Raw genomic sequence first — 20122 nt, 5'->3', positions numbered from 1 at the left:
CAATGAAAACCTTAAAATCCAAGCTCACAAGAATATGGCGGAAATTCCTTTTTTCATCATTTTCACTGCATTTGGAATTTTTTTTCCACTTCCTTGTATGTGGCATAGAATATTAAATACCCTGCACTATGCAGTGCATTTTTTTCCGCAGAAAACAAGCCCTCATATAGCTTTTTACATGGAAAAATGTAATAGTTATGGACTTTTGAAAGTGAGGAGTGAAAAATCAAAACGCTAAAACGAAAAAGGGCCTTGGCGGGAAGGGGTTAAAGTCCATCTACCACCAGCATCAAGGATTGTACACCAAGCACACTTACATACTGGTGTGTGCACCCCTTTATTACAAAAATAAATAAGGCTTTTAAAATTATGCAAATTCATAGCTGTTAATTGAGCCTATATCCCCTGAGGTTAATTTGCACTTTTTTAAGCTTTTTTTAAATGAAAACAATGGCATAAGAAGCTAAAAGAAGAGAGGCAGAAGGGGTACACACCAGCATGGAAGTGTGCTTCATTTACAATCCTTGTTGCTGGTGGTAGATTTCCTTTAATATCTGGAAGAAATGCAGTTGGTGTACTCTAGTATGCACCACCCATAAAGGGGCTAGAGGCATACTTAGCTCAGAGACCCTCACAGGTATTCAACTGTTTACCTGTGGGTCTGTCTGAGCGCACCCCTCAATATTTTCATGTCAATTTGCAGGACAGTTATAAGCCCTGCCATTACCCCACTCAAGACTGTTCACTTTCATGTAATGTCTTTTACAGTTTTTTTGTTGGGATAGTTAGGAGGCATGCCTTGTTATGGAAAATTGGCCATGCCCCTGGTACATATTAACATTTACACAAACGTATAGCGTATATACGGTGTATATACGGCCCCCATACACTTCAGGGACTTCACAGCACCGCATGGTAGCGGTACGGTGCAGCACACGTGTGGCATCGTACCGTTACGTAGCCTTTAGAAAGATACTATATCCTATTTTTTTACGAAATACGGCGACGTGTGCTGTGTATTCCTATGGAGAGGGGCAAGGGTGAGCAGCGCTCTCCCCCATGTCGTACGACGTACTATGGTACGGCGGGCATACATTGTGCGCATGTAGCCTAAGGCATATTTGCATAAGAATAAAACCAGGATGGAAATAGATAAATATATTCTCTCTTTCAGTGTGAATTGAGACTCTTCAGACACTGACAGCTTCCTTTGGCATTATAGATAACATTGTTTTTTAAGATGAGAGTCCCTATTCCAAGACCTGTAGGTAATATGTTCTGGAATACTGCAAGTGTCACTGTAACACCAGAGATACAGAGGGAGCTTAGGCAGTTAAATAATGGAGCTGCTGAGGGACAGAAAATTTTGGAATCTGATTTTCCCTTGTCAACAGACACTGTCCAGATGGGAGGGCGTAGCTGTACCGATACTGAGAATACTTAAATAGAGGAGAATATAAGATAGAAGGATTGAGCAAGGATAGAAGTGTTTGGGACCAAAATACTGTATTTTAGAAGTTAATAGTCATGTAATGAAGTAAAGAGGCGACCAGGAATATAAAATGTGGGAATGTTCCATAAATTCAACAAATATTTAAGCAGAATTAATTGTTTAGGTTAGAGAAATGTAATAAAATAGTCACAAAAGTGATTACAAGAAAGAGACTGAAGAAACGCTCACCCACAAATATCCATAGGAAATCAATTCCGCTAGAAAGCCAAGTGGATGCATAGATGCACCACTGGTCAATGGGAAACAGCAGAAATAGACAATGTGCCGAAAATGCAAAGCTACGGGTTTTTTTGTTGTGTTGTGATGGATTTTTGATAAAGTATGACATTCTTCCTATTCTGCTGTACATGTGGACAGACTCTGTTGCAGTAAAAATCTGGCATGCAAGAGAGTCCAAAGTCGAGAGTTCCCGAAGCTGGGATGTGATTTGGGACAATACAAGTGCTGTGACTGTAGTTCTGGTTGTGTCAGTGAATGAAGGATCAATAATTATGATATAAAAGGGATTTTTCCATGAAAATCACACATTATAAACCAGGTACACTCATAGATCCAGGGACTGTGATAGTGGGATTCTTATATTTGTTATCCATGGTCTCCTTCCTTCTAAAAATCAATTTTTACAATTATACTAATGACCCTGATGGGCTACCCTAGCCCCTCTGTGATATGGCTTTACTGACGGTTACACTCAATGTCACCTCAGCAGTGCTGGGGGCCGGGGGGCACCTTACAATTGGTGCACAAGGAATAACCTGAGTTACCAATGGCAGCCCATCCCTGTGATTTTATATCCTAATCCTTTCATAGTTTCATAGTTTATACGGATGAAAAAAAGACACATGTCCGTCAATTTCAACCAAGGAATTCTATATAGCATAACCATCAATGTTATTTAGGTGTAAAAAGTCCTCTAGACCCTTCTTGAAGCTCTACTGTGACCAGTGCCTTATACGACTGCATGGATTTTATAGAAAGATCAGTCCGCACTTTCCCAGCGTTATTCTTGAAGCGCTTATTTCCCTACCATAACTGCTGCCATAACCTCATACCCGCTCCGTTTTGCCTCTCTTGCTTCTCCAGTCTGGCACAGACTCCTAACAAGCTGTTCCCTGTTAATTTTAATTGCTCCTCCTGGGACATTCTTCAAACAAGACTGTTATCAGAGCCATTAGAGAACCGTAACATCTGCAACAGGTTCTAATGCAATGCCGATTCTGCATAGAAGGAATTGGGATTAACTCCACAGTGACAGTGCATGGTTTGTCAGAAGGAAGGTCCGATTTATACATCATGCATGTCGCAGTTCTAGTATTATAATCTGTAAAGTGACCTCAGACACGAATGAATTGTAGGGCAAGACACTGCAGATATATTATCACCTTCCCCATGACATTTTATTTTACCATTTGCTGGTAAAGAGATGTATTTTACCTATTTTCTGTCTATCAGCTGCTGAGAACAATATCTGTTGATGAGTGTTGGATCCCAACTATTTGGCAATCTACGTATATCCAGCGAATACAGTCATTTTTTTTAAAAGAAGCAGAACTTCACTCAATACTTTGGTCTTCTTAAAACTTAATTTATTCTCACAATTACATCTGGGAAGGGAGGAATATGTCCAGGACATCAAAGCACTACAAGGCCATTTTTACACTCATGAAGCTTCATCCAGTTTGAAGTGGAAGCAGCACCATGAGCATGAAACGGATATCGTGTCTTGTCGTTTTCGACCTCCTGCAAATATTCTTTCCTTCCCAGATGTAATTTTTGTGAGTATTTACAATTAATAAAGTTTTAGACCAAAGTTGTACATGCCGTTCTGCTATCAGAAATGTTCTCTCCGGGTATAAGAATTGATCCTACTCTCCATATTAAAGTAACAGAATTGATGTTAAAATTCCAGTGTTGGTGTCCATAAAGATCAGTGCAAAGTATTTGCATATTTCCCAGAATTCTACAGTGGAGCATAAATGGCTTTAAGTCTCCACACACCTATAAGGCAGCCTTAATTAGCAATCTCTCCATAAGGAGAACTCCTACTTCCTAACCCTAGTCAATAGCCTCTTACTCAGCCAAACCAGTTCCCTGCGCTGCGCTGAGGAGACCCAACCAGGTAGAAACAGTGCTTTCTACAGTTGGGAATCTGTTCCTTGTGGAATAGATATACTGGTTTGGCTTAATCCCACACCATGCTTTTAGACTTCTTGTAGGTCATGCTTGGTGTTAAGGGGGCTGCCTTTCAAGGCAGCAAAATGAGGCATTGTTTTCCATTTCCCACCTTGGAAAACAAATTTGCATATTTCCCAGAATTCCCTAGCAGAGCATGAATGCCTTTAATTGGCAATCTCTCCATGAGGAGAACTCCTACTTCCTGACCCAAGTTTGATACTGTCATTTTAATAATAAGGAAAGGAAAAGCGTCTTCAACCCTATACTTCTCTTATCCTGAATGTATGCACACCGTAGATTATTTTTCTATATATACAGTGATACGATTTCTGCTGTTATTATGCACTGAACAGAAAGCTACTATTAACCTGCATAAGTGATGCATCACTGTATTACCATTATCACTCTGTGTAAATGGGCTTTGCACAGTACTACTCTTATCCTGCATGTACACAAAACTACCACTACTATAAATTTGCTTAAAAAATGGGGTCCAGTGTTAATCCTCCTCTGGTTGAGATATCAATTTTTTCATGCCTCCAGGACTTTTCTTTAGCTCTTGCAGTATGTGCTCCCTTTAAGACAGAAGTAGTGGATTTGGAGTGAAAACTACTTTTACATGAAAGAGCCCTTAATGTTGGGAGCTGCATTATTTTTACATGAGATTTTAATTTAAACCACTCTACTGCCTAATTAATGATCCAACCTGCGCGCTGCTGCACTCCATAGAACATGCATTTTGGTGCTTGAAATTAAAATAACCAACATGCCATCAGATTTAACAACATTCACTTTCACTGCGGTCGTTTCATGTACAGGTTCTCTCTACACGTTGAACAGGAGTATTTTATTTAGGCCAGCAGCCTCAGTAAACACATACGTACAATGTATTTCCTCTCAAGATTTTTATATTTTGGTGCTGATTTAAAAAGTGTATCATTAGTATAATCCCATGGTTTATTAACTCGGTTTTCTTTTTTATCTAATTTTTTTAGGTTGGCAAATACAAGGACCGGAGTCTACAAATGAAGTATTACGTGTGGCCAGTGTTTGAGCTGTATCCCAACTCAGAGGAACATAAAGATGAACATCTGAGCATTGTTACATTGGAGGAAGCTCCCTTTGTTATTGTAGAAGATGTTGATCCATTGAGTGGCACCTGCATGAGGAATACAGTTCCCTGCCGAAAACAGATACGCATTGAGTACGTAGGTTTTTTTTTTCACTTTGAAGGTCAATTAATGATAATTACATATATAAGTAGAGTCTACCACCTCCCAAATCTGCCCACAAGTAAAACCAGGATTGTGTAGGTCACTTTATAGGCTATTATTGAAATAAAATAGTATTTGGCTGATTTCCGGGAACACCTGATCATTTTCTTTAAGCAACTCCTTTCTGTAAGGGACGTAGCAGGATGCTGCTGGTGTTGGGCAGCCTAAAAATGTGTATCAACAGACAAGTCCCTGGCAAATGAATGAATTTTAATTTAAAATAAATAACTATTTTTTTACAATGAGCAATGTTAGAAAAACTAGAAATAAATGCCTTAAAATCAGATGACCTACATAGTGCTGCTTCTGGTTAGGCATATACCTTTAACCTGTTGGCATAAATGGACAGAATTTTGTCAGCTGTTTTAAACCTTGTCTTATTATAGGCCTAATAGACTTCCATATTTGGCAGATTTCTAAATGCCATGGCAACCCCCAAGCATCCCAGCATAGCGTTGTGGGGTAGTGGTGGGTGGGTTGGCAGTATGGGCAAAAGAGGGCTAATCTGCCTTGCACGGAGCTTCTCCATTCAGTCCATACAGAGCAGATGCTGTAGGGACCAGGCTAGTTTCTTGCTGATTTCACTGAATGCTGGAATATATTTAACAAGACTACGTACCATTCTGTTCTGCCCCTTCTGCTTTATAAAATGCTGCCTGCACATCAGATTACATACTAAACATGACAGGTTCACGTCAATGAGAGTATGACTTGTAAACGTATACAATTACACTTTATAATTCTAAACTTTTCTGTATAATTTACTTTTGTTTCAAAGCGTCATCCCGCATTAAAATTAATGGATTTTTTCAAGCTGTCTAACAATTCCTCGACAGCAGCTAACAGAGCGTAACCATGAGGTCTATTGATTAACCTTTTCAGCACAAAGTCAATAATCTCCTGAGATCACCATAGGTGTTTGCTGGGAAGTAAGCCTGACTTTTGTGTGGAATGAAGCACTTAATATTCTATTTGCATAAAACATTATCAAAGAGCAAAACAATATCATACCTGAGTGACATTGGACATTGTTATTGACGGATTGCACTTTTGGTAGCCATATTAACTTGGAAAGCAAGTGGGTTCTGTAGGTACATCTGTAAGTAAACTAGTCTCTTTCTGGCATAGTGAGCTGCAATGTGTTTATATTTGTCCAAATAACTAGACCTCCAGAACATATAAAAAAGACAATGAGAAGTCTGTGACATTATAAAACAATGGCACCGTACAGCCGTGGCACAAAACTGCCGCAAACAATTTATAAATACAAACCAAATCGACCTTCTATGAGCGATGTTAGAAAACTGGCGCAGCCAGTTTAATGTATTTGGGCCAATATATGCCAGCTTTTTGCCAGGCATACAGGGAAAGGGGAGATGCCCTGCTTTACTCTATAATGGTGCATTGTCAATTTGGGCGCATTTCGACAATTTTAAAGCAATTTCCTGCAGTATTGTATTGCCTGAAATAACTACCAATAAGAAAATCAGCTAACACAAGCAAAATAGTTCACATTCACATGGTTAAATCCAAAATTATGATTTAGGTCAATTACTCTTATTATTTTTGTAAAATATTAGTATAAGGGTTTATCCCATAGGTTTTTCTTTCTTGCTCCTTCTGTGATAGTGGGCAAGAGAGGGCGTATTGCTCCTGGTGGCCATGCCCATTGTGCAGCTTGAAGCGTACTGTTAATGACAGAAATAACTATAGTCACAAGTATAAACGAATATGAGAAACTTTGTCATATACCTTATATACTCGAGTATAAGCCTAGTTTTTCAGCACAAAAAAATGTGCTGAAAACCCAAACTCGGCTTATACTCGAGTAAAAAATATATAGGTTTTACCAGGTTTTTGTGGTAAAATTGGGGGCCTCGGCTTATACTTGGGTCGGCTTATACTCGAGTATATACGATATATCTTTTTTTTATTTTAACTTTTATTTGCATCAAAAAGGAAGAATTTTTACAAAAAGTTTCAAATCACAATATATATTCTCATAACAAGCAGAATACATATACATAAATTTTACTGTTTCAAATACCAATAATCCACAAAGGGTGGCACCATCTTTGTGCCATTCCCTATAGGTCCCTCCTGTCAAGAATTTGGAAAAGTGCTCAAATTCCTTTAAAGGGAGAAAATTTAAAGAGTACTACGCTTATCTTCTTCACTTTTTCCTAAGTAGAAGATGGCACTAGAAACTTTGTCATATATATATATATATATATATATATATATATATATATATATATATATCTTATCAAAGAAAATGGCTTCTCTCCACCACCTCTTCTTCATCTACTAAACATCCATCATCAATTTCCTAAAAAATTTGTCTTCAGGGAGACAGTGATAGGGTGTAGTTTCAGCGTTAGGGCTCACGCACAGGATGTATGCTAGCCATTTTGTCTTTGGCTAATGCACAATGCAATGGATTCCATAGCCCCGTGTATGAGCTGACTGCCCGAGACACAACAGATAGAGCGGACCTTGTGCTTGTGTTGCTGACCAGGGCAGTCTTTTTTAGGCTTTGTCTTGGCTATAATGATCAGTAGGACATTGGCTATTGCTGAATGTGGTGTAAGGATATATTGGAGAAAGATGTGTTGTATTAGTAATACATGTTTTTTTAATGGTCTAAATGGTTTCGGGTTGTTACAAAATGTAAATGTAAAAAATACTCACATGTACAAATCATTCCAGTGCTCATTTTAAGGTTTTATCTCAGAATTGCAAATGTGTCATACCGCCTTGTGAGTGTAGTTTGTCAAAAGTCTTACATTTTTCAAGTCTTTGATGGATTTCTGCTTTAAATAGCTGCTAATGTAGAAGGGGAAGCTTCCCTGTGTGACATCCGCAGAGACTTTCAACGCTCCAATCTGTGTTCCATTGACTATAAGAAATAAAGCCGACCTTTGCACTGTCTTTTCACTTTGACTATATGAGAGAGACTGCTTTCTGTGTTCTGAACACTGGAGAAATCAGGCTGACAGTTACAGACATGCCCTATGTCATAGCTGAGATGTTATCATATCAGGAGGCATATGCCACTATGTGAAGTGACAAACAACTTTGTTCTGAATTCAAGGCTATCACTTGTGCTGTATATCACCTTGGAAATATCAAAGATTACCCATAGGATCTGTAATCTTCATGTTGTCTGAGAGGGCTATCAGAGATCTTTAGTTGTATACATGACAGCAGAACCTCGGATAAGGAAAATTGATAAAGAGAAGATTTGATTCTGTATGATCAGGGCTATATATCAGGTAGACAACCAACAAGCCAACATAGGAGAGTATCTTTCTTTGTAGATACATATCTCTATAGAGAATGTCTTTTTATTAATATAGTCTTTCACTTGTACCAGTACATGTATATGAGTGACCTACTAATCACACTGGGGTAGTTGTTATGTGCATGAGTGCACGGGGTCAAAATGTATCTACAATATCTATAATAATATAAACTAATATAACTAGAGATGAAATAATTGAATTGGACGTGGAAGTAAAGTGGAATTCGATCCCAAATTCCTGAAAATTTTCATTCAGCATGAATTTGAAATTTCCTGGTGATCAGTGGTAGATCGGGAGGTTGTGGAAGCCATAACTGACCTCCTGGAACCCTTTCCAGCATGGCCTGGCACTTCATTAAATTGTGGCAGAATAATGAAAAGCCACCTACCTGGACCCCTTACTTGGCCTGCTGTGACCAGGTCCCTCTGGTGGTGTACAATCAGATTTGCATTTTCAAGGGAGCTTCTGACACAGTGCTCTTCCTGGAAATCTGGGACTCTGAGCATGGACATGGCGAGAGATATTGAAGAAATTGGGCTCTGAGGCAAGACTGAGAGGTTGTGGAGGGCCTATCTGACCTCTGTTTTTTTTACGGCCCTTAAGAGGTGCCCTTCCTGGATGTCTAGAAGTGGGAGGACCAGATTCTCCAAGGCTGAGTCAGGGCTCCAGGGCTAACTTTTTGAGAGCCTCCCATTTTTTGGCATAAAATTCTTCCACGACCAGGGCACGACACCATGTAATATCTGGATAGGGCTTCCACTACCTTCCAGTTCGGACCAATTACAAATTTTAAGAAACTTTCTCTCTATTCTCTAATTTTAATAATTATAATATATAGATACACACTTGTCGTGGCAGCGATTTAAGTTTATCTTAGTTTAGCAGTGTTTGTTGGAGCTATTGGGTATTGGCTAAGGCGGTGCCCTTCAGTGTGCAATATTACAGCTCCATACAACTAAAACAAAGTCAGAAGGTTAAGCGCAGTCCCCGCTCTGAGATTCGACATAAAGATGTGTCCTCTATGAATCAGATATTCACAGCGATCATTATACACTCAAAGACACCAGGCTCATAGTGCGGATCCATAGACAGACAGATGCAGGACAATATTTATTAATATTTTACATAGTAAGTTCTAGATACAAATATTATTGTGTATTATTTTTTATATATTTTTTTTTTTTTTAATGAGAACTATGTACGTTATATGGATGTTGCTGACCTCAAAATTATTAAATACAACCAGAGAGGATACAAATAGCAAATAAACTAAAGTCTGAGAAGATGCTGTATTAACAGGTTGCAACAAGGGGCAATGCCCTAAAATCCTACAATTTTTGTTAATCGGCGGAACTTGTCTGTCTTCTAGTCTCATATGTAAATTTTGTTTTGATCATTAGGAACCGAACAGAAGAAGGAGGAAACTACATCAAGAGATGCTGCAAGGGGTTCTGTATTGATATCCTGAAGAAAATAGCTAAAACTGTGAAATTCACCTATGATCTTTATCTGGTAACTAACGGAAAGCATGGGAAGAAGATTAATGGCACGTGGAACGGAATGATTGGGGAGGTAAGATGTTTTGAATGCAGTGCAGCATTATAGCTTAATTCTACGATTCACACAAAATGTAACATTGTAGTAGTTAATTATAATTGCATTACTTCTGTTGAAAAGTCAAAGGGTTTGTGGATCAGGACCTTTTATATTAGCCCAAAGGGGTATTAAAAAAACAAGTTGTACTAACCTCTCCCTGGTTTAATGCAGTGCCACCCGTCACCACCAGCCTCTGTTTGTATACAGCTGTTTGGCTGTGCATTAGTTGCCGTGACATCACCATTGAGATGCTGTATACAGGTGACAGGCGGTGCCATATTTAGGGTGAGAGTTGAGCACAACCTATATGTCACTTTATACCTCATTGATCCATAGTAAAAAAAAAAAACTTGGACAAATGGGTATACAGCTTAAAGTTACCTTCCAGGAAATACTCAGAAACAGTTATAGGTGGTGCATACCAAATATCAAAAGAAGCCAGGCACTCTTCTCCAAGCCCAGCACAAATACATAAGTCATTCTATCAGTCTTCTGTGTAATATGTTCCTTTGAAGCGGTTTTGGCGATCATCAAGTATGCTATAGCTTTTATATCTGGTAAAACCCTTTTACGCGTCTCAACTCACTTTCTGATGACCTGACTGAAATTCAGCTGTTTTACAAGTCACCTTATAAAAGCTGGCACTGATATATTGTGTAAGACAATGACATGGTTTTAAATTATACTATTACTCTTTACTCATGTTCCGTCATCACATTCTTAAGATTTACACAACTGGCCGCAGTATATTGCCAACATTAATTTCCCATGCGAGATTGTTTCTTCCACCAAAATAAAACTACTCCTGCCTCAATATAATTGAAATTATTATCATGAATCAGTCATGAATTTTTTGCAGGATGTAGCGTATTCTGTATGGGTCGGCAGAATTCTTATTGGCATGTTCATGATTTATGTGATTGTATCCATTCATCCTGTTGTTGCTGCTCTTCCGCTTCCTCTTTGTCTTTCAGCCATAATTATATTTCTAATGATCTTATTCTGGGTCTTATCTGTGCACTAAAATTGTGAAGTTTTATTCCAGACACTTGTTCTTCAGATAGAAAGTTAGATTTCTTTTGATCTAATGTTCATAGTCCACAACAGTCTCTACCCACACCAACCTTCTATAATATCTAGATCTTTCTGATGCTGCACTTTTCTTACTCTGCTTTCACATTCATATAAAACTACAAAGATATCGGAGCAATTTTGCCATTTGGTTTTAGAAATGCAAATCAATAAATTTCCTAAACATTTCCATGTATTTCTACCAAATTCTCTTAAATCTATTAATTTATAACTACAAGAATCTTTGTATGCTTAAGATTAATAATCAGTTAGACAGCAATTTGAAGGGGTTGTCCAGCTAAGTAAAAGTATGGAAAACATCATTGACACCATAGTCTGGTCACCTGTTGTGCAATAAGTGTAGCTAAATACAGGCATCCACCCCAGGTTATGAACAAGAAAAGTTCTTTAGGTTTGTTTCTAAGTTGAATTTGTATGTAAGTCGGAACCAGTGTATTTTAAATTTGTAACTCCAGACAAAAAAAATGTACCCTGGGACTAAAGTAATAGCATCCAGAGAGCTCCAATAGAGGTCAAAGCGGGCAGAGAGGTCCGTCTGTAACTAGGGGTCATCTGTAAGTTGGATGTCCTTAAGTCAGGGACTGCCTGTAACTGGATACTTTGGTGACTAGCTATAGCTCCAGTGATTATATGTCTTTCCATTCATGTATTGTTAAGTTTTTCACATTATGACTTCATGATTTTTTTATATTTATTAGGTGGTAACAAAACGAGCATACATGGCTGTTGGGTCGCTTACCATCAACGAAGAGCGCTCAGAAGTTGTGGATTTTTCAGTGCCATTTATAGAGACTGGTATTAGTGTGATGGTATCAAGAAGCAACGGAACAGTGTCTCCTTCTGCTTTTCTTGGTAACTTAAAATAAATAAATCTTTTGTACTATGCTGTTTGATGTCTATAAAATATCTTAAAAGTTATTCCCAGTTTAAAAAAAAAACGAGGATAGCAGTTTTAAGTTGTCAAGGTGCTCTGGTGAGTGCAGCTTCCATTCCACAGGCCTTTGGCTTCACACCCATTTGTCATGTGGCCTGGTTACAGCTTAGTCCTATTAAAATGTATGTTGCGTGTGAGTTGCAATCCCAAATCGCTATTGTACAATGTATAGCCATGTGTTTTGTAGGAAGCAAAGAGAGTGGTGCAGTTTCTTTACTGTTCAGATCCTGGAATCACTCTTCAATGTTCCCTCGTGCCTGACCTTTTCAACTATCATCATCTCTTCTCTAACCCCATCCCCTATCTCCTGTTGATCTTGCGTCAATTTCTCTTTCCTCTATAGAGCCCTTCAGTGCTGATGTCTGGGTCATGATGTTTGTGATGCTGCTTATTGTCTCTGCGGTGGCGGTGTTTGTATTCGAGTACTTCAGTCCGGTGGGGTACAACAGGTGCCTTGCAGATGGCCGAGGTAAGAACCATTGTTATAATATGGCTGCAGTTGATGTAGGAGTGATTATTTAATACATAGTTGCTGAAGTTCCTGCAAGCTGTTTTTTGTGCTTTCTTTCTCTTTTATCATAGTTGTAATGGGGCAGATAGGTGTGGCTTGAAGCATTACTGTTTTTGGAGTGGCACAACCAGCTTTAGGGGTTGATAATAGGTCAGAGGTTAAGCCAGGTAAAGCGGTAAACTAAGATTGGCTGGTGGGGTAGTTGGATGGGGTTAGAAGTACTATGTCGTTAGCATTGTGAAGTAAAGCCTCTCTTACCGACTGGATCTTACTCCACTAAATCTCAATCCCATTTAATCTTTGGCTATGGGTTTGAGGATTTGTACTCTAATACAGTTTGTTCACTATTCACTATTTTTATCATTTATTATTATAAAAATAGTATACAGTAGTATATATATTTTTTTATAATACCAGTGTAGGGGGTGGGATTTATACCACCAATCCTCTTTTTTGCTGTCAATATCAGTTTATGTTCAGATTTGTTGAAGAGATTTGTTGAAAAATAAGTTGCATTTGTCCAAGGGGTGTTAGCTGGGTAAGTTTTCTGAAATACCTACTCAGAGAACAGCTATAAAAAGCATATTCTTAGTAGAAACTATATTCTTATTAATTAGAAGTTCCACAAAGCTAATGCATTCATCGAGTTTCTCTTGTGCTTAGCATTTCATATTTTTAATGGTTATGAGATGAAAATGAAATTTAGGTTGCAGCTGGAATGTGTCACATTTCTAATCATATGTTATGTTTGACCTCCAGAGCCTGGTGGCCCATCATTCACAATTGGCAAAGCCATATGGCTACTATGGGGCTTGGTATTCAACAATTCTGTGCCTGTGCAGAACCCAAAAGGAACTACAAGTAAGATTATGGTGTCAGTTTGGGCCTTCTTCGCTGTGATCTTTCTGGCCAGTTATACAGCCAACCTTGCTGCCTTCATGATCCAAGAAGAGTATGTGGACCAGGTGTCCGGTCTCAGTGATAAAAAGGTAGGCCATTATTTGAGAGAATGGTTTACTACTGGAAACTTTTTTGTTACAAATATGGAAGAAGTTAGAAGAATGGGCGGATTACAGATAAATACAGTGAAGAAATACAGAGATCTTTCTAATGATCTTTTTTCTAGTACTGTAACAATGACCAGGGGCCATCTTCTACGGGGATTCTTTACTGTTAGTGAGAGTATGGACCTCCCTGCTACAGGGTATTGTGATGACTTAGACACTGGACATTTTCAAGAGGGACCAGGATGCCTTTCTGGAAAGGAAAATATGAAATGCTGAGGAAATAGATTCTTGAGTTTGGGTACTAAAACAGAAAAAGAGGGAATGCGCCACTGTACATAATAAAACATAATTTTAGTAGAATTAAAAATTGATGTTCATTAAAATATATATTAATGTAACAGTAAGGACGAGCACACAAAAAATTGGTGCTGGCAGCGAAGAAACTGATCGACAAAGAAGCTAAAGTGCATATACAGCATGAGATATCATATCAAACCAAGGTGTAACACTTGGGTAAAAAAGTGCTTACCATATGTCTTTGAGCATGCCACCACAGAAATATGCAGCCCGGCCCAGACCTGTGTTTCAGTTGAATTACCTTGGCAATCAACAATAGGTTTATTTAAAACTTTTTTTCATTTTTATTTTGTACATTTTATTCATGCCCCCTAGTGCGTTTCAACCTTTGACGGTATGAATACCATTAATACAATATACTATCTGTCAAATTGTAATGGGGATGTTTTACCACACCACCTAACTGCACCCTTGTGGCCAACAGATGTCATGTCTGGAGGTTAAAAAAGTAAAATATTGAAGTATTGACGTATTGAGGAAACCAAAAGGATAATATTATCTTGGATAAAACACAGTTAAAACTATAATTTATTAGCTTGGTCAGGAAGGTAAGGAGGGAGTAGGTTTTGTTTTATTAGTCATATAATAATTTCCACTAAAGTAAAGATACATATTACATATACTTTGTATATGCGTCAGTTTGACATATTTTCCATATAGAACACATCTGTAAGATTTAATTCTAAGTCTACATTTGCACAAAAATAAGTAATACAGAGAGATGGGTGTGCAGTTATCTTTATTATACACAATACCATATATACTTTTTAATTCTGAATTAAGAAAATAGATTTTAATGAGCCACTAAAAATGTATACAGTTGCACTATGATACCAACATGTTATTTTATATTTAGTACTTCTAATGTGTCATATAGAAAAAAATCATTTTGCATCAACACAATTGATGCAACCTTTATACTGTCAGCATGTACTGGACTACCTTTATAATGGGGGCACGTGCTGGGCTACATTTATACTGGGGGCCCGTACTGGGCTACCTACATACTGTTGCCATTGTGCTGAGCTACCTATATACTAGGTATATGTGCTGGGCTACCTATATACTGGGGGCCAATGCTGGGTTACCTATATACTAGGTTTATGTGCTGGGCTACCTATATACTGGGGGCAATAGCTGGGCTACCTAAATACTAGGGGCATGTTCTGGGTTACCTTTATACTGGAGGCATGTGCCAGGACAATCTATATACTTTTTTCCCTCGGGATCGGCCCTGATTCTACCAGTCTACGGTATAGTGAATTGGGACAAAGAGGGTCAAATTGTACAGGAACGGGGGATAGCGCTACATAGTCTTTAGGAATTGTTACCAAGAAATTGGGTAATAATGATAATTGGGACATATAAAAGGCATGGCAAGGGCAGTGTAGGTTTTAAATACAACAATGGCTATGGCCACATCACATAAATAAGTAGTACAAATTAATGCTTTGGATTCCTTATCTGCTTTTCACTCATTCATCTCTGATGAATTCCATCTTGCTAACTAGGTGGACAAAAACTCTCCATGGGGTCAAAATATGAGAAGTGAGGCACAGCAGACTGCAAACTAGAAATTACAGAGATACAGAGCTTGAGGAAAATAAGTGTTACATCCTGCCACATACTTTCAAGAAACTGTATTACTTCTCATGTACACATAGCGGTCTATTGATTCCGGCAAAGTTTGGTAAAAATCATCATATGCTTTAAGTATGTTTTTCTGGAAATCAGAAGTAAACATTTTGGAGGAATTAAATAAAGAATGTTCCTTACTTCTCAGTCCGCTATCAAGGATATAGTTCACAGTAAAATAGGAAGCTGGGTATGCTGAAAGAAATCTACAATGTTAAGCTGCTGAAAAGTGCCTTTTGTATTCCAGATAATAGAGAAGTAACAAAGCAATCACTTGGGCTTAAGCTTTGTGACGGCGGCTTTATTCTGTCATTATAAAGCCATGGTAAATCCTTGAAATGTTGCCATCATTTTTAATTTCTTAATGCACAAATGCATGCTTTGGTGATTTCTCACTGCATCTAAAATAAACTCTAGAGAAGGTAAAAATTCCCAAAGGGTAAAGGCAGAAAATCTTTGGATGGCCGTCAAACTCTGTGCCAAGGGAACTGGAAGTGACAAAGCGTGAACGATGCAGGATACTGGGCTTCCTAAAAAGGCTCCTATGAAACCTGACTCATCCCTCAGCCCCAAGAAGAGATGTGGACAGACACGACCTGATGAGACCTTCTGACTCAACGCAGCCGAGACGGAGTGTTCTGCCAGATCCAAATCCTTCCTGACAGATCAGAGCATCTCCAGGCTTATCAGCTCATCGCTGGAAACGTGGATGCCACATAGTTAGGCTGGAAAATATTGTCAAACGCTTATTTAGGCCAGTGTTTCCCCACGTACTCAGATGTGACAACCTGGGAACTCTATATTTTTGTGCTTGCTTGCTACGCCTTAGTTCACACATATTTCCTTCATAGTCATCTTCTGTAGTTGCATCCTCTAGTGCAGGGAAGGTTGGGATGAGAACGGTTGAGTGTAAAGCTGCTGTGCTGTATTCCGGACTCTTTTCAACAAAAACAATATATGATTTATAAAACTCGTAACCTGGGGAATCCCTCATGATTCAGATTTTCCTGAATCTGAGCTATATGGCTGTAAAAACAGGCCGTGTGTCACCCTTATTTCAACTTTTAGATCTGCCCAAAAATTGGAGGCTGGAAAAAATTGAAATGTTTTTTAAAACATTTTTTTTAAATCATAGAATGTCAAATTTTCCTGATTAAAGGGGAAAAAGCTTCCATAAAAAATGTATGTAATTTCTAGGGAGGGTGTTAGAGAGCAAGAAGAGCTGAGCAGCCTATATCTATAAATTGCAATTTATTCATTTAGAGCTCTGTGCTTGGGTCCATCCCCTATGGCTACTCCTATCAGTAATTTGTAGCTGACTCTGTATGTATAGTCATAACAGTGATCCAACCAACTTCACGACTAGATGAGTAGAAAAAACCAATGATCTAAATCACTCAAATACAAATTATACTGAATCTGTTACCATAAAGCTACACATAAATCTGCTCAGCTCCTCCTGCTCTATCAATTGCTGATTTCAGATTGCAATCATTTTTCCCAGTGACAGATTCCATATGAAAGGGAACCTGTCAGCAGGGGAAAAAATTACAATGCATTAAACAGTAACGGATTTGCTGTTTTCCCCATTGTTCCATAAATAGTAAATGTGAATATGCTATTGTTCCCCAAATGTTCCATCACTGAAAAAATTTAATTATCTCACAAAAAACTAGTTCTCACTAGTACAATAATAAAATATAACAAAATTGTTAAGACATCTAAAATAGCCTGATTACTAAAGGGTTCAAAACATTTAAATATTATATATACAGTAAATATACATTTTGGTCTTTTTATGCATAATTTGCTATTGTACAAAATAGCAACCTAGTCCCCCGTGTTTCTATGCTGGCTGACCCATTTACATTACACATTGGGGCACATTTACTTACCCGGCCACTGGAGTTCACAAGGTACGGAGTGTCCGACGATCAGGCACTTTGGCGCGTTTCACTAAGATCGTGCGCCTGATATCCTGCATGTGTCACTTTCCCGCTCAGGTCCGCCAGAGTTCACCTTCTTCTTCCTGTTGTATGTAAATGCATTGTTTTGCGCCACAATTTGAATCTTAAATCTCGCGCTCAGTCCGAATCAGTCGGATCGTCCGGCGGCCCACCCCCCAATTTGTGTCACATGAAAGCCTGCACCACAATCCGATCGATTGCAACACAATCCCCAGTTAAATACCTATCACAGCGGCGCAAATCCTGACAACTTCAAAAATCAGATGAAAGTGCGATCCGCGGACCCTTTCATTGTGTGGAACTAGTATTTAAGAGGTATCACATCTGTGTTTTAGGAAGCGGTCACTTCTTACATGGCCTAGTCATTTTTTTGCACGCAGAGGCTTTATACAATGAATTGTCGACTGCACCAAATTTTTTCAAAATGTTGCATGGTTAAGGCCTCATGCACACGTTCGCAAGATGGCAACCGTGATCCAGCCGCAAAAACAGCAGCTAGCTCACAGCTGCCATAAACATGCATTGCATTCTGGCTGGGTGAGGTGAGCACACTTTTGTTTTACCGAACCATTCAACTTCACTATATGGAGGGGAGGGGTGAGCTGTGCTCGCATCCTCCATGTCCAGTAGGCTTTCGGCTCACGACCACTTCTGCAGACTTGTGCATGGGACCGTATAAAGAATATAGTGCAGTCACATCAAACCACATATAAGGTAGAAGTTGGTAACTACAGCCCACTAAGCTTTGCAAAGAACTTTCCCTAAAAATGTTGCTTATAAAAAATTCACCACATCCACTTTACTTGAAAAATAAGTCGTGCCTGACCTGCCCAAGAAAATATACAGTTTAAGTATTTGTTTCAAAACTGTAAACATGACTACCCAATAATCAGGCAATATTGATCATATTAGTTACAGAATGCATTCTCTATGATGAGTTCATGGATTTCTAGGGATGCTGCCTGTGTCCGCCCCCAAGGTGCTTGGTTTTCTCTGCGGCTGCAGACCTCATTTCAGCGGTTAGCACCCGTCCCTATGTACTTCTATGGGCTTATCCCCACAGTCGTGTAGCATGTCATTATTCCAGAACATACTCGGCACTGGTTTTATCCTTACTAGGAGAGGCACGTAAGAAAATTTTAAGAAGCCTTGGTGCACAATTTTCCCATGATGCAATGCAGTAAAGGCTCCGAGTCAGCATGTCACTTTAATTGTAGCCAGTCAGAATCACAGCTTTATTCTGGCCAATCAACAGATGCTTTTAGCTACTTCATTATGTAAATTGTACTTCCAAGCGCTTAACAATCGTTCTCTCCAAAGCCTTCATCTGAAGCACATCTCTAAACTACTAATCAGTCTCGAGCAGGCGCAGGAAAATTCCCAGTTTGCTCTATGGCAATGACCTTAGACTAGAGGTTTAAGCAGCTCCTTCTGTAATGGCCCTGCATTCAGCATTGCGGCTGAACAAATATTGGCTCCCCCGATGCATATTCTTTTTATTCTGTTACATATTGGTAAGGCCAGGAGCTTTATGTATTGGAAATAACCTCTGACATCAGTGTCCGTCACTTAGATTTATGAAAGAAACGGGGTTTTTTTTGCACTAAAAGGAGTCGGGTATGATGTCGTATTAAAGACGCTGCAAAAGAGAAATCGATCTCATGGCTCAGCTCTGCTATCAAGCGCCACATAAAAAGCTTTTGGAAAAGATCCAGATTTTATGTGAAACAAAGTGACAATCCAGACAAGGATTTCATAGTGTGGTATAATGGTACCTACAATGAACGCATTAGGCCCAGTCTCTCTACAAACGTGTAATAAGTAAACTGTGAATCCTGTAAATCGTTCTAAATATGCTACCTGAAACATTTAAAAATGGTAGCAAAATGCAGCCATGCCCTACAATTGATCACAATTGAATCATTATAGGGAATTATGTAATATTTAGTTTATGCCATCTTGTGCCATATATATGAATGATATACTAACAATGAAATATATCTATAATCCTAAAGTATTGATACAGAGGAAAAAACTAACAAGGAATATACTAAAGCGCCTATAGTTGGGAACAAATTCAAACCAACAAATATATTATACCGAATAATTTAATATAATTGAAAAACATTTATATATAATTGGAAGGAAAAATTCTTTAGCGTGTATTGTACATGTATCATTCTTCTGAGAATTTTACACCTATTCATTCTAAAAGGAGATACCAACACAACCCAAGAGACAGACAACTCTTACTATCACTTATTACATTAATTCCATGGTGCTGTATGTTCAACAAGGGGTTTAAACTCGCAAAGTAAAAAAGGCAAAAACTGCAGAGATCTATAAAAAGTAGAAAGAGAGCTCGGCCTGTAAGGGGCTTACAATCAATATGGGAGGTTAGGGGGGATGGGGGATGCTTGAGATGTCCTGGAGATGGTTGTGAGAAGAGCGGATGGGAATAGCGTTGAAGAAGGAGGTCTTGTGAGAATCGGATATTTCATGTGTGATGGTATTGGTTGATTAGTTCAGAGGGTTGTGAAGGTTAATATTATAAACTGAGTTGTGCAATGGGTAACCAATGGAGAGACTGGCAGACAGTGACTGCTAATAATCAGCACTGCCAGCTCTTGCCAACTCAGAATTATTGAGAGGTTCTGACCTCTTAGAAATTTGTGTACATTACTTGCATGCCAGAATTCAATTTTTTCAGCTATAGCCTGAGCCTGTTTTCTGTCGCAGGTTAGAATACATTTGGC

At 38.7% G+C, this 20122-nt stretch overlaps 1 protein-coding gene across 5 annotated transcripts in view; it reads left to right on the top strand.

The window, feature by feature from the left end:
- The window catches only part of GRIN2B (glutamate ionotropic receptor NMDA type subunit 2B), a 552939-nt gene that overhangs the window by 512751 nt on the left and 20066 nt on the right, over positions 1-20122 (top strand). For all 5 annotated transcript variants that reach the window (XM_072127541.1, XM_072127539.1, XM_072127540.1 and 2 more), the window contains 5 exons: positions 4684-4892; positions 9668-9839; positions 11654-11807; positions 12233-12358; positions 13160-13389. In XM_072127541.1, coding sequence (XP_071983642.1) covers positions 4684-4892; positions 9668-9839; positions 11654-11807; positions 12233-12358; positions 13160-13389 — 891 coding nt within the window. The remainder of the gene's footprint in view (positions 1-4683; positions 4893-9667; positions 9840-11653; positions 11808-12232; positions 12359-13159; positions 13390-20122) is intronic.

The sequence above is a fragment of the Engystomops pustulosus genome, chromosome 10, assembly GCF_040894005.1.
Source record: "Engystomops pustulosus chromosome 10, aEngPut4.maternal, whole genome shotgun sequence".
Lineage (NCBI taxonomy): Eukaryota > Metazoa > Chordata > Amphibia > Anura > Leptodactylidae > Engystomops > Engystomops pustulosus.
Note: the sequence above shows the minus strand (reverse complement) of the source record. Positions and strands in the feature narration are given on the sequence as shown.